General features: G+C 49.7%; 1 protein-coding gene across 5 annotated transcripts in view; it reads right to left on the bottom strand.

Annotated features, from left to right (window-relative positions):
- Positions 1-16,060, bottom strand: part of LRRIQ1 (leucine rich repeats and IQ motif containing 1) — a 455,984-nt gene that overhangs the window by 367,160 nt on the left and 72,764 nt on the right. For all 5 annotated transcript variants that reach the window (XM_029597082.1, XM_029597083.1, XM_029597081.1 and 2 more), the window contains exon 10: positions 9,938-10,131. In XM_029597082.1, the coding sequence (XP_029452942.1) occupies positions 9,938-10,131 (194 nt within the window). The remainder of the gene's footprint in view (positions 1-9,937; positions 10,132-16,060) is intronic.

The following is a 16,060-nucleotide window of genomic DNA, read 5'->3' on the forward strand; positions in this document are numbered from 1 at the left end:
ACTGTGTAAGTTCTTATTCTCTATCTGTAAAGGGTTTTATCATATATCACATGCAACACATTGTTTGTGCCTGAGGAGAAGAGGGATAATGCTGTCTGTATAAGATAAGATCATGGTCTGGAAACTTCATGTATTCCAGTACTCCAGTCAAGAAAGTTGTTAAGTAAATAAGAGCCCAATGTAATAAAACGGGTGCAAAAATGTACTCACACAGTAAAAATTGAGTTAACACCCGATACAGTAAGATAATGGTATGCAAATGCATGAGGATTAAAAGTAAAGCACTACCTGCACCTTCAGAGAACCACAGGATAGCCCTTTAGCCAGACCATCCTGCAGAAAGGCCAAAATGTCCGAAACTGAGGCTCTGGTAGCATGAACCGAACGCTCCAAATGCCACAACTTGAAGACCTTCCACACACGCACATATGCCAAAGAAGTAGACTTCTTCCGCGAACTCAACAAAGTAGAAGCCACCGTGTCAGAACAGCCCCTGCTCTTCAAACGGCGCCTTTCAAAAGCCATGTCGCTAGACAAAAGCGATCTACCTGATCGAAACACACGGGACCCTGGTGGAGAAGATCCAGAATGTTTGGGAACCGCAGTGGCCCCTCCACAACTAGGTTGAGAAGATCCATGAACCAAGGACGCCGTGGCCACTCGGGCGCCACCAGAATGACCTCGCATGAATGTTCCTCTATGCGCCGAAGGATCCTGCCGATCAGGGGCCAAGGAGGAAAGACATACAGAAGAACCGAGGTGGGCCATGGTAACGCCAAGACGTCCACCCATTCTCCCCCGTTTCCCTTTGACGGGCAAGAAACCTTGGGGCCTTGGCATTCTGAAATGTCACCATCAGGTTCTTGGCTGGTGTGCCCCATCTGTCGCAGATGAGCTGGAAGGCTCTGTCTGACAGTTCCCACTCTCCGGGGTCGAGATGATGACGACTTAGGAATTCTGCGTGTGTGTTGTCGACTCCCGCTATGTGGGACGCTGCTAGAGTGGTCAGGTGTCACTCCGCCACTGAAACAGAAGGTGAGCCTCAAGAGCCACCGGTTGACTTCTTGTTCCGCCTTTGCGGTTGATGTAGGCCACCGTTGTCGCGTTGTCCGAGAGAATCCTGACTGACTTCCCCAGAACCAGGGACCACAACGCCAGTAAAGCCAGGCAGACTGCTCTGGTCTCCAGCCGATTTATCAACCAGCGCAACTCAGCTGCCGACCATCTGCCTTGAACCGACTTCCGACAACACACTGCTCCCCAGCCTTGGAGACTCACATCCGTTGTGATCATAGTCCATTGAGGAGTCTCCAGTGTCACACCCCGGCGGAGGTTGAACGGAGAGAGCCACCATGCGAGACTGAGCCGCGCCGTCCCCGTCAACGGTAATGGGATATAAAATTGTTCTGAAACCGGACTCCAACGGGAGAGCAACGCGGACTGTAAAGGTCGCATGTGCGCGAAAGACCAGTGAACGAACCAGGGACAGCGTAGACGCCATGGAACCTATCAACTGGAGATAATCCCAAACCGTCGGTGGTTGTTTCAGGAGTAACTCCCGCACTTGTCCTTGCAGTTTGCGGCGACGCTCCGCCAAAAGACCATCCCTAGGCGAGTATTGAACAGCGCCCCCAAAAATTCCAGCGACTGAGAGGGGATGAGATGACTCTTCGCACTGTTCACCACCCAATCCAGGGAGTGCAGTAACTGCATGATTCGGGCAACCGCCGACCGACAGAGAGATTCGGACTTCGCCCGGATCAATCAATCGTCCAAGTATGGATGGACCAGCAATCCTTCCCTCTGAAGCTGTGCCGCTACTACCACCATGATCTTGGTAAATGTCTGAGGAGCCGTGGCCAACCTGAAAGGCAAGGCCTGGAACTGATAGTGCTTCCCCAAGATGTAGAACCGAAGATGCCTCTGGTGATCCTTCCGGATCCCGATGTGCAGGTATGCTTCCGTGAGATCCAGAGATGCCAAAAATTCCCCGGGCTGCACTGACGCTAACACAGCCCGAAGGGTCTCCATGCGAAAACGAGGAACCCACAGACATTGGTTGACGGTCTTGAGGTCCAGTATGGGGCAGGAGGCACCGTCTTTCTTTGGCACGACGAAATAAATGGAGTAATGTCCTCTTCATTGTTCCCAAGGCGGGTCCGGGATGATGGCTCCCAAGTCAAGCAACCTTTCCAAGGTCTGACGGACCGCTCAGCGCTTGTCTGCGTTCCTGCAAGGAGACGGGAAGAATCGTGGGCGGGGCTGGCATGCAAAATCTAAGGCGAAGCCGTGTTTTATCACCGACAGTACCCATTGATCTGACGTAATCTGGGCCCATTCCTCGTGGAAGAGAGACAATCTGCCCCCTACCTTGGGTACCGAGGAATGCGCCGTCTGTACATCATTGTGGGGACTTAACTCCTGAAGGGGCCTGGGACGAACCAGACCTACCAAAACGCCGACCTCGAAAAGTCTGAGCCTGCTGCCGTCCCCCTCCGGGGCGAAAGGAAGAGGAAGGTGAAGAAGTAGTAACTGGCCGAGAGGACCGGGTTCTCCGATTTCCCCTAAACCAAGTCCTAGAGGAGGAGGAGGATCTGGAACGCGACTTGTCTTCTGGGAGACGATAGCCTTTATTGTCCCCCAGTAACTGAATCATATCATCCAACTCTTTTCCGAACAGCAGCTTGCCGTTGAATGGCAAGGAACCCAGCTTGGACTTGGACGCCCCGTCCGCCGCCCAGTTCCGTAACCATAGAAGCCGCCTTGCAGAAACCACTGAGACCATGGATCAAGCAGAGGTTCGTAGCGTCTGCACTGTAGGCCACGACCGCTTCCAGACGTCCGGCCTGTCGAGCTTCCTCCTCCGACAGGCCCTCATTGGCTAGAAGCTGTTGGGCCCATCGCGAAGCGCAAAATTACTGCAGATTGCAGCCCGAGCCCCTAGGGCTGAAACCTCAAAGATCTTCTTCAATTGCATCTCCAACTTCCGATCCTGGAGATCCCTCAGGGCCGTGGTGCCCGTCACCAGGACAGTAGTGCGCTTCGTGACCGCTGACACTGAGGCGTCCACCTTAGGGACCCGCAGGACCTCCAAGGCGTCCTCCGGCAATGGGTAAAGCTTGTCCATCGCCTTGGAAACCTTTAACCCCCAAGTCCGGAGTGTCCCACTCCCGATACAGCAAATCCGTAGCAGAAAAATGGAATGGGAAGGTGGTAGGGGGGCCACTCAGACCCAACAACACCGGATCCATGGAGCCTCCTCTAGCCTCCACTGGGAGCGTGGAAATCCCTAACTCCTCCAGTATGGCGGGGAGGAGAGGCTCCAGCTCATCCCTACGGAACAGCTGAATGACCCTGGGGTCGTCGCCCTCGGACGTCTGACCCTGACGCTTGGCTCCAGGTGATGGATTCCCGTCACTCTCTACACCCCTCGGGGTGGGGACGGGCCCTCTGAGCTCTCCTGATCCGAAGACTCATCTGAGGTATCTGGGTCATCCTGCGGTGGAATGGCCCTCAGGGGCCACTTCGCCCACGGCTCTTCGGACGGGGCCCCCCGCCTAGGGCGTTCCTGAGACCCGGAATGTGCCCTGTGCATGGCCAAAATAAAATCAGATGAAAAGGAGGAGCAGGAGACGTCCGAATCCGATCCAGTGACGTCTCCTGCACCCTTCCCCGAGGATCCTGCGGGCGCTGTTGGATGCGGAGGGGATCGCTGGGGAGAGAGAGAGGGCGGCAAATTTCTGCCCCCCCTCCCCCTGAGGCCCCCGCCGCGATCGGGATCGTTCCCGGCCCCGGCGTCAAAATGGCGGCCCTTGCCGCATCAGCCTGCACTGACCTGGGGGAAAGCCCTGAAGAGCCGACTACCGCAGCAGAATCTCCCCGCTTCCCAGATGCCCTCCGCGTAGCTCCCTATGGGCCCTCTCTGCCCGGGATGCAGGCTGAACAGAGGCCGGCCCGGGAAAGCCGCGTGCGTGCCGACCCCCAGGCCGCACAGACCACACCACGTGGCATCGCGGCCGACTCGCGCTGCTCCCGCAGCCAAACTAAAGAAAAAACAGAGAACCGGCGAAAAACTCTCCCAGCCCCGAGCGGAGAAACAACGACGGCGGGTAAGCACGAAAGCCCTGCTTACCTTTTTTTTTTTTTTGAAAGACGCTGTCCCTCGGCGAGTCCTGAAGCGGCCTGGTGGGGGTGAGTGAGCCAGGGTCCCCGGTATCATCCCTGCTGGGTTGGTTTCCACCTATAGGGTCCTCGACCCTAAGCCTCAGCCGCCTGACAACCAGGGGGGATGGTCCCCTCGGGACCTGACAACCCCCTGGGAGGCTCAGAGCTGTCCACGGAGACCTATAGAAAAAAACAAAACAACTCTCCTTTTTTTTTGTAACTTTACTACCCAGAAAGAAGGAATACACTCAGAAGCCAAATCCCTTCCTTTCCTAACTAATTAATAACTAATCAGAAGAGACTGTGGGTTAAGCACCAGACACCTGCTGGAGACAGAGATATACTGACAGGCTGTGGGTGGCACCCTGGTATATATGCAGAGCCTGACACGTTTGGCTCTGTCTCCACCTGCTTGTGCGGAGGCAAAACCCAGGAGTCTGGACTGATCCGGTACGTACAGGGAACCTAAGGATGGCACCATTATGTTGAATGGCAAAATCTGTCAGACACTGGGAGGTCGGAGATGTCCTGAGTGTTGGGTGCGGAGCCTTTTCTTTAAGTGAGTTTGGTGGGCGGGAGGAGAAACCTGGACTCAGAGACTTTTTAAAATGCTGGCAGTGAGTTTCCAAACAACACAAAATAAAAACAAACAAAATTTTGCTTGGATTTTTTGGGGGGGATTTTGAAAACAAAACAAAATAGGAAATGTTGACATTTCCTATTTTGTTTCAAACAACAGTATATTCCTAATACCAAGCCAGTTTAATTATTAATTATGCCCTCCTGGTTATTCTGCAATCTCCTTACCCTGTTCAAATTGATGTGGAGGAGATTTTCTTGCCAGTACTAAGGATTCCCTATTACCAAATCAAGTTCACATTGACTCCCCTTAATCCATATGAAGTGCTTCTCATTTCCACAACACTCAATATCATCTTTTGAACTAAGGGCTTTCATTTGTACCTATACCTCCATATGACTCGTTTGGTAAGCATGCACATCTGTATCACTTCATAAGTTTAGTGAAATTTAAATCCTTTTTCTGTTCCCGGCCCTCCTCCCCTGACTCCTCCCTTGTCTTGGGGAAGTTGATTTCAACTCCAGCAGCGTTCCATGCATCTAAGTTTTTGTTTCATTGGTTGTAATTCAGTGGTATACCAGGGGGCAGAATGTTTTCTTATAGGTTAAACTGTTTTCAAAGGGGCCTGTTATGATTTGTAGGTATGTGGGCCCTGGGCCGAGGTGAGAGATGGTACCGCCCACAGGGAGGAGCCCTGTGAGCCTCACCATCAGGAGGCGAGGTCTCAGCAGACATCAGACACAGCTGTGGAATAGTCTTTATTAAGAAATAGAGAGGCACTGCCCGTGAAGCGGGGAGTGCAGGAGAAAGACACAGAATCTGTGCGAGGGGGTATACCCAAGGGGAATACCTCTGTAGTGAAGATACGGCAATGGTCCACAGAGCGGGGTACACCGATGAGGCTCCTCGGAAGAGATGATCGGTAGTGGTCCATGGAGCAGGGCCCCTCAGTGAAGGGTCTTCAGAAGAGATGGTACGGTAGTGGTCCACAGCGCGGGGTACAGCGATGAGGGATCCTCACTTAGAGATGACAGAGTAGTGGTCCGCAACGCAGGGTACACCGATCAGGGTTCCTCACAAGAGATGGTGCGGTAGTGGCCCGCAGCGTGGGGTACACCGATGAGGGTTCCACACTAGAGATGGTACGGTAGTGGACCATAGAGCGGAGGTACTCACAGTAGCGAAGGTTCCAGGAGAAACCCCGGGGCAAACAGTAGTCCAAGGCAAAAGGCCCTCCTAGAAGCAGATAATCAGAGATGAGGAAGGGCCCCCCCGAGGTGCGGGTACCCAGAAAGTCTCACGCCAAAGTAGCAGGAACTGGAACGGGAAGTCCATACTGAGCGAAGCGGATTCAGCAATGAGGGAACTCGTTGCCAAGTCGTAGGTAGGCAGGGCCAGCCGGCTTAAATGTCCTGGAAGAATGACGTCATCCAGAGGGGACGCTCCCGAGGTTCCCGCCATGACGTGCTTAAGACTGGCCTGTGCGCGCACGCCTAGGGGATTCCAAGGGCAAGATGGTGGTCGGCAGCGTCCGCAGCATCCAGGGAGGCCCGGGAACGGTAGGCAGGCCGGCGATACCTGGCGGAGGCCACAAGTCTTCCCAATGGATTCAAAGCTGCAAAGAAGGAGGTGAGCAACAGCGGTCGCAGCCGTCTGTTACCTCAGCACCAGTGATCATCAAACGGTATGGTTTAATATCACAAAAAGGACACGGAAAAGAAGCACAAAAACCCGAGTTTTGCTGTTCAAAAACATAGACTTTGATGAAATGGGGAAGTACCTGGAGGAAGAACTAAAAGGCTGGGAGAACGAGAGAGATGTGGATCAACAGTGGACCAATCTAAAAGGAGCAATTACCAAGGCATCTAATCTATATGTTAGAAAAGTAAAGAAAAGCAAAATAAAAATGAAACCTATCTGGTTCTCAAAGGAGGTGGCTGACAAAATAAAGGCTAAAAGAACAGCATTCAAGAAATATAAAAGATCCCAAAAGGAGGAGCACAAAGAAGAATATCTGGTAGAACTGAGGGAGACAAAGAAATTAATCAAGACGGCAAAAAGTCAAGCGGAAGAGAGGATTGCCAAGGAGGTAAAGAGAGGTAACAAAATATTTTTCAGATACATCAGTGAAAAGAGAAAAGTTCAAAGTGGTATAGTGAAATTGAAAGGTGGAAAGGATCAATGTGTGGAGAGAGACGAAGAAATGGCAGAAATATTAAATGAATACTTCAGTTCTGTGTTCACTAAAGAGGACCCTGGAGAAGGACCGTCACTAGTTAACAAGAAACTGGAGGGGAGTGGAGTAGATGTAACTCCATTTACAGTAGAAAATGTATGGGAAGAGCTGGGGAAACTGAAAGTGGACAAAGCCATGGGGCCTGATGAAGTTCATCCCAGAATACTGAGGGAGCTCAGAGATGTGCTGGCGGGTCCATTGTGTGACCTGTTCAATAGATCCCTAGAAACGGGAGTGGTGCCGAGTGATTGGAGGAGAGCAGTGGTGGTCCCGCTTCACAAGAGTGGGAACAGAGAAGAGGCTGGTAACTACAGACCGGTTAGCCTCACTTCGGTGGTGGGAAAAGTAATGGAGTCACTGTTAAAAGAGAGAATAGTGAACTATCTACAGTCGGGAGAATTGCTGGACCAGAGGCAGCATGGATTCACCATTGGAAGATCCAGTCAGACAAATCTGATTGACTTTTTTGACTGGGTAACCAAGGAATTGGATTGAGGAAGAGCACTCGATGTCATCTACTTGGATTTCAGCAAAGCTTTTGACACTGTCCCGCACAGGAGACTGGTGAATAAAATGAGAAGCTTAGGAGTGAGTGCCGAGGTGGTGGCCTGGATTGCAAACTGGTTGACGGACAGAAGACAATGTGTGATGGTAAATGGAACTCTCTCTGAATAGAGAGCGGTTTTAAGTGGTGTACCACAGGGATCGGTGTTGGGACCAATCCTTTTCAATATCTTTGTGAGCAACATTGCGGAAGGGATAGAAGGTAAGGTATGTCTTTTTGCGGATGACACTAAGATCTGGAACAGAGTGGACACGCCGGAAGGAGTGGAGAGAATGAGACGGGATTTAAGGAAGCTGGAAGAGTGGTCGAAGATATGGCAGCTGAGATTCAATGCCAAGAAGTGCAGAGTCATGCATATGGGGAGTGGAAATCCGAATGAACTGTATTCGATGCGGGGAGAAAGGCTGAAATGCACGGAGCAGGAGAGAGACCTTGGAGTGATGGTGTCTAATGATCTGAAGTCGGCGAAACAATGTGACAAGGCGATAGCTAAAGCCAGAAAAATGCTGGGCTGCATAGAGAGAGGAATATCGAGTAAGAAAAGGGAAATGATTATCCCCTTGTACAGGTCCTTGGTGAGACCTCACCTGGAGTATTGTGTTCAATTCTGGAGACCGTATCTCCAAAGAGACAGAGACAAGATGGAGGCGGTCCAGAGAAGAGCGACCAAAAAGGTGGAAGGTCTTCATCGAATGACTTATGAGGAGAGATTGAAGAATCTAAATATGTACACCCTGGAGGAAAGGAGGAGCAGAGGTGATATGATACAGACTTTCAGATACTTGAAAGGTTTTAATGATCCAAAGACAACGACAAATCTTTTCCGTAGGAAAAAAAAAATCAGCAGAAGCTCCAGGGAGGAAGACTCAGAACCAATGTCAGGAAGTATTTCTTCACGGAGAGGGTGGTGGATGCCTGGAATGCCCTTCCGGAGGAAGTGGTGAAGACCAGAACTGTGAAGGACTTAAAAGTGGCGTGGGATAAACACTGTGGATCCATAAAGTCAAGAGGCCGTCAATGAAGAGTGGGTGGCTTGCCAGAATGACGGCTACTGCCTGGAGATAATACCCTTATTCAATAAACATACACATGGTTACTGTGACTCCAACATCGCTCCAAGCTTCAACAGCAAGAGGAAATGTGGAAAAAAGGATTGCACTCACAAAGTGGGGAGTAGCTGGCTTGTTACGGCGGTTACTACCCCAAACCAAATAAGCCTGATACTTCACGCATATCCAGCATAGTTCTCTGATTCAACGGCAGGGGAGAAAAAAAACTGATACTTCACGCATATCCAGCATAGCTCTCTGCTTCAACGGCAGGGGAGAAGAAAAACAACCAATAAGGCCTGAATAACATAGTCTGGGTAAAACAAATAAGCATGGGTGTAGCTTGCTTATTGCGGCGGTTACTACCCATACTACCCCTAACTAATCAAGCTTGATATTTCACTTGGATGCAGCTCCATCACTGCTCTCTACATTAATGGTGGGGGTGGAAGGGAAATAGAACCAAAGAGCTAAGAGAAACAGATAAGTATGAGAAAAAAAAATGTATGAAGCTTGCTGGGCAGACTGGATGGGCCGTTTTGGTCTTCTTCTGCCGTCATTTCTATGTTTCTATGTTTCTATGTCTGCAACTGACGGGCGTAATAGGGCCATTTCATTAAGAGTATTGATTCCATTTTGATTCCATTTGTCAGCTGGTAATTTAATGTTATCTAGACTGGTGAATTGTTCTTTTGAGAAAAGAACAGATTTAAATTTGTTTTGATTCGATATGACCTCTATATGGAATACTGGGTGTTGGTGTGATATTACAGTTGTCACATTTTATTGAGCATATAAATGATATGAGAAACTGATCTGTCCAAGGTATGGATTGAGATGACAATTTGAAAGAAGATTGATTATACAGTACCAGATTAATGAAAAATAAATCTAATGTGTGATCAAGGCAGTGTGTAGGGAAATTAATGATTTGTTCCTAGTCCATACCTAGCATAGAGTCAAATAAAATCTCAACAGATAGAGGGATGGGATCTATGTCAAGGTGAAGATTGAAGTCAGCTAGGATGACAGTGTTGCTTAAGTTTACTGGGAGAGAAGAAAAGATTTCAATAAGGGAGAAAACATCAAATTTTACTACCCAATACTATGGACCTCTGTTTTTTGAATATTTAAACTGTTGCCATTTGGTCTTTATCTGCCGCCATTTACCATATTACCATGTATGTTGCTATATAGTAGCCAGTTTGATATTCAGTACACGACTATGAAAAGTCTGTGTCTATTTACTTCCTGCTCCAACATGTCGTCTTGTATTAAGAAAGACAGTAAGAATAAAGTTGAAGTCCTGTGCAGCTCATTAAATACAGCCTGAAGGTATTTACCTCGCTCAGGTTATTGCCCTGGAGCTTCAAAATCTGAAGTAGGCCACAATTCCTAATGCCTTTCAGTTCGGACAGATGATTGTATGAGCAGTCTAGGTACATCAGAGTAGGTGTATCCTCTAGACCTTTGGTAGTTATTAACTGATTATGATCCACAACTAACTGCTGAAGATGTTTAAGCGACTCCAAGCCACCTAAAAGAACACATTATTTTAATTATGTAAATATACACAGATGACTTTAAATAAAAATAGCCATACCTTTTCAACTTATAACACTCTTTGGGGTAGATTTTCAAACCGCGCGATTTGGCGTACTTTTGCTGGCGCATCAGGCGCAAGCAAAAGTACGCGGGATTTTAGTAGATACGCGCGTAGCCGCGCGTATCCGCTAAAATCCTGGATCGGCGCGCGCAAGGCTATCAATTCCGTATAGCCGGCGCGCGCCGAGCCGCGCAGCCTACCCCCGTTCCCTCCGAGGCCGCTCCGAAATCGGAGCGGCCTCGGAGGGAACTTTCTTTTGCCCTCCCCTCACCTTCCCCTCCCTTCCCCTACCTAACCCACCCGCCCGGCCCTGTCTAAACCCCCCCCCTTACCTTTGTCGGGGGATTTACGCCTCCCGGAGGGAGACGTAAATCCCCGCGCGCCAGCGGGCCGCTAGCGCGCCGGGACACGACCTGGGGGCGGGTCCGGAGGGCGCGGCCACGCCCCCGGACCACCCTGGGCCGTAGCCACGCCCCCAGGCCCGCCCCCGGAACGCTCCCGACACGCCCCGAAAACGCCGCGCGGTTCGGGCCCGCCCCCGACACGCCCCCCCTCAGAAAACCCCGGGACTTACGCGAGTCCCGGGGCTCTGCGCGCGCCGGTAGGCCTATGTAAAATAGGCTCACCGGCGCGCAGGGCCCTGCTCGCCTAAATCCGCCCGGATTTGGGCGGATTTAGGCGAGCAGGGCTCTTAAAATCCGCCCCTTTATGAATAATACCCCTAAATAAATTATTCTTAATGATTCAAAATGAACTGCGTAACTTAACATTTTTAGGGCTGAATTTTCAAAGTCATTTATGTGTATAAAACTAGGGGTGGGCAGTTAAAATGTTTGTGTGTTGCTTTCATTTTGTTTTGTTTCTGAGTGGGTTCATTTTAACACAGTGTCGGGTTTTTTTGGGGGGGTTTTTCCATTGTGTTTCATTTTGTTTGGCACACTGTTTTAGAATAGCGCTCACTAAAACCAAACCCCATCCGGAATGGATGACACTCCCCATGGCACCATCCCCCCAACTGGGTGACACTCCCTATGGTCCCCTGAAGACCCTTCACCATACTACCCCTACAAGTACCTTACAGGGATAACCTTCCCCGGAGACAGAAGCGATCCACAGTCGCTCAAGCCCTTCCAGTATCATTTCTGATAATGGTGTTGGCCATTTTCATTTCAAATGACACCTGGTTTTATGTGCTGTACTAAAATCTCCTGGGGCTAGGTGTGTGTAGAAGTACACAGGTAACCCACTTACAATCATACTTTTACACAAACTGAGCAGAGGCATTCCAGGGGTGAAATTAGAGCAGAGTTGGAAATTACATGCATACCTTTTCATCACAGGGTCAAAGGCCAGGGAGATGGGGTCCACTAGACTACCAGGGATCTTGTTATGCTTAAGGAATACTGGGGCAGACGAGAGGTCCACTGGATCTTGTTACATGGAGGGAGGAGAGGTCCAGAAGGGTGGGCCAGAGTGAAGGAAAGGGGTCCTGGCCTCCCAACCTCCGGAGGCCAGATTTTTTGTGTTAAGGGGAGGGTTTTGGAGTGGGGCAAGGCTTCCATCCCAAACATTACCTGCTATTAATTAAGTTGACTTAGAAAATAGCCACTGCTATTACTAGCAACAGTAACATGGGATAGACTTAGTTTTTGGGTACTTGCCAGGTTCTTATGGCCTGGATTGGCCACTGTTGGAAACAGGATGCCGGGCTTGATGGACCCTTGGTCTGACCCAGTATGGCATGTTCTTATGTTCTTATTACAGGCCTTCTGCACAGGCAGCAGGGAGCAGGACAGGGGTCTATGCAGATCCCAGGGGTTTTTACATTACTTGGGGGAAGTGTGTTCTTGGGTAGGTCACAGGTGTACTGGTACAACACTGGCCAAAATTCTTTCTTTGACAGTCTTATGTCTTGTGTTGGCCTCTAGTTATTTGAGAGAGTTTGTATTCTTTCAGTTAAAGTAATATTTTTGTATCAAGTATACTGCATTTAAGGAATTAATATTGAAAGCAATTTGTCTGGCTAAGACTCAGACTTAGCTGGGGAAACCGCAGGATTTAAAATCTCACTGTTCTGACTGCCCTGGTCTTATCTAGCTAACTTTTTATCTGGCTAAAATGATAAGTCTGGGGCGGTGGCAGAGGTGTTCTGAGGTAGGGCTAGTTATCTGTCTTAGGGCCTCATTCACTAAGCAGCTTTAGGCCATTTACTACATGGAATACACTTAAATTAAAATTAGCTACAGCTCAGAAGTTGTAGCTAATTTTAATTTAAGTAACGCAGCTTGCAAACTTTTCAGCAAGTCACATTATTTGATTAGCACAGTTTAGGGTAGTAATGAGCTAATTAGCGTACCTTTGCATGTCAATGAGCTCATTTTGATATGCACAGTGCTGGGGCTCAGATAACGCAAGCTATTTGAAATACCTTGCGTTATCCCTGCATTAGACCATTTACCACATGAAAAATAGTGTATTCCATGTAGTAAATGGCCTAAAGCTGCTTAGTGAATGAGGCCCTAAGACAGATAACTAGCCCTACCTCAGAACACCTCTGCCACCGCCCCAGACTTATCATTTTAGCCAGATAAAAAGTTAGCTAGATAAGACCAGGGCGGTCAGAACAGTGAGATTTTAAATCCTGCGGTTTCCCCAGCTAAGTCTGAGTCTTAGCCAGACAAATTGCTTTCAATATTAATTCCTTAAATACAGTATACTTGATACAAAAATATTACTTTAACTGAAAGAATACAAACTCTCTCAAATAACTAGAGGCCAACACAAGACATAAGACTGTCAAAGAAAGAATTTTGGCCAGTGTTGTACCAGTCCACTAAATCTAGACTGAATTGTGAAGCACAGTAAGGGAGTAATCTTCAAAGCGACTTACGTGCAGAGATGGTCTTTTCTGAAACTGCTTGCTCGACATGCAGCTGAATTTACATGTGCATGTCATTTAGCATGTAGAGTTTACTCAGGCTAAGCAGAGGTGTTCCTGGGGGTGAATTTGGGGAGGGACTGGGATTTATACACAGACATAAAATTTAGCAATGTGCATGGAACTTTTCAGGAAATATTTCTGCGCACTAAAGGAAAATTAGTTCTTACCTGTTAATTTTCGTTCCTGTAGTACCACGGATCAGTCCAGACCATGGGTTGAGCCTCCTGTCCAGCAGGTGGAGACAGACCAAAACTGAAAGGGCATCCTATATGAGGACAGAGCCTACCCTGTAGCCCTTCAGTATAACTATTGTCAAAGCAGAGAAGATAAACACCATGGAACAAGCAAGTAACAGAAGAACTCGAGCAAACAACAAGAGAACTCTGAAAATTTTGAACAAGAGAAAACAGTGGATGAATGAATGAACTCCGTGCATGGACACTCTTGCATGAATGCCCACAATCATCACATGGATGCTTCTGGTGCCTCCTATGAAGGAAAACATAGCATAAGGATCTTCGAGCGGACAGGAAGATAAAAAGTGAAGGGCGTCTGGACTGATCCGTGGCACTACAGGAACGAAAATTAACAGGTAAGAACTAATTTTCCTTTCCCTGTACGTACCCGGATCAGTCCAGACCATGGGATGTACCAAAGCTTCCCTAGATAGGGTGGGACCCTTGACAGGCCCACTTGAAGCACCTGCCGCCCAAAGGAACCAAAAACTGGCGCCTGAACATCAAGGCGGTAATGTCGAGCAAAAGTATGCAGGGACTTCCAAGTAGCTGCCCTGCATATTTCCTGAGGAGAGACCGACTGGCTCTCCGCCCAAGAAGCCGCCTGAGAACGCAAGGAATGAGCCTTAAGGCCCTTCGGGATCAGACGTCCCAGACAGATGAAAGCCGACGAGATTGCTTCCTTCAACCAGCGAGATATCTTAGTCTTAGAGGCTTGTTTGCCCCTGTTGGGGCCACTCCAAAAGACAAAAAAGATGATCCGAGACTCGAAAATCATTAGTCACCTCCAGATAACGCATAAGCACGCGTTTCACGTCCAGATGGCGGAGATCATCCCCGCCCGGGCTTGCAATGCCCGTCGGAGAGAACGCGGGGAGCTCCACCGAATGATTGACATGAAATGAAGACACAACCTTTGGTAAGAACGACGGAACTGACTTAAGAGAGACCCCGGAATCCGAGAAACGTAAAAGGGCTCGCGGCAAGACAATGCTTGGATCTCAGACACCCTTCTGGCGGAGCAAACAGAAACCAAAATACCGTTTTGAGCGTCAAGTCCTTGAGGGTGGAACGGCAAAGGGGCTCAAAAGGAGCTTGACAGAGCTCCTGAAGAACCAAATTCAAGCTCCACGAGGGACAAGTAGGACGCAATGGGGGCTTCAAATGTTTGACCCCTTTGAGAAAACAGGCAATATCCAGATGAGACGCGACCGAGAAGCCATCGAGGCTTCCCAAGAGAGAACCGAGGGCAGACACCTGAACCCGGAGGGAGCCAAAGGACAGACCCTTAGAGAAGCCCCACTGGAGGAACGCTATGTGAGAAGCCACGAGGCAGTCCAGGTGCTGCTCCGCCCACGCGAGAAGGCGACTTGTCTCGAGGGCCACCAGTCGGCTCCTGGTGCCCCCTTGGCAACTGATGTACGCCACGGTGGTAGAATTGTCCAAGAGCACCCGGACCGCCCGTCGCCGAATTAGTGGGAAAGATTCCTTCAGTACTAGACGAACCGCCCGGGTCTCCAGGCAGTTGATGTGCCAGCGAGACTGGGTTGGGGACAAGTTCCCTTTCGTGGTCTGAAACTGGCAAACCGCTCCCCAACCGGACATGCTGGCATCCGTCGTGACTACCATCCACTGCGGAGTCCGAAGGGACATTCCAAGGAGGAGGTGCTTGAGAGAAAGCCACCATTGTAATTCGCTGAAACTGTTCCGATACCGGCTGCCAACGGGCCAGCAAAGCTCTCTGTAATGGTCGCATATGTGCAAACGCCCAGGGGACCAGGTGACCAGGGGACCAGGTCAATTGTGGAAGCCATGGTCCCCAGGACCTGCAGATAATCCCACGCCTTGGGGATAGGCATGGAGAGAAAGCTCTGGAGCTGATCCATCAACTTGAGAGCTCTCGAGTCCGGTAGAAAAACCTTGCCGACGCGGGTATCGAAGCGAGCCCCCAGGAACTCCAAGACCTGGGTCGGATGGAGATTGCTCTTGTAAAAATTGACTACCCAACCTAGGGTCGAGAGAAGAGCAAGTACGCAGTCCACCGCCTGGCGGCATAGGGTCTCCAACTTGGCCCGGATTAACCAATTGTCCAAGTACGGGTGGACCAGAACACCGTCCTTCTGAAGGACTGCCACCACCACTACCATCGGATATGAGTAGAGAAGAAGGATCTAGCCTGTTTCGAGCGGTCCTCAGGCAACTTATGGACCTTGTTCTCCCCAAAGGATTTAATAAGTTGGTCCAGATCTTCGCCAAAGAGCAACTTACCTTTAAAAGGGAGAGTTCCCAGCTGTGCCTTAGAAGACAAATCAGCCGCCTAGTGTCGGAGCCAGAGGAGCCGTCTGGCCGAGACCGCCAAAGCCATCGCCTTCGCCTGCACCCGAAACAAGTCATATAGGGCATCCGCCCCATAAGCTATGGCGCCTTCCAACCTGTCAGCCTGCTCTGCCTCTGCAGGTCTTGGGTGCTGAGTAATTGTTGGTCCCACCTAAGGCTTGCCCGCTGCATGAGACTGCTGCAGATGGACGCCCGAACACCCAAGGCCAGGATTTCAAAAATGCGCTTGAGATGGAATTCCAGCTTACGATCTTGGACATCCCTCAAGGCTGTAGCCCCCACTACCAGGATGGTGGTATGCTTAGTGACCGTCGTCACAGAAGAGTCCACCTTAGGCTTTTTCAAT

Source organism: Rhinatrema bivittatum, chromosome 4 (assembly GCF_901001135.1).
Source record: "Rhinatrema bivittatum chromosome 4, aRhiBiv1.1, whole genome shotgun sequence".
Classification (NCBI taxonomy): domain Eukaryota; kingdom Metazoa; phylum Chordata; class Amphibia; order Gymnophiona; family Rhinatrematidae; genus Rhinatrema; species Rhinatrema bivittatum.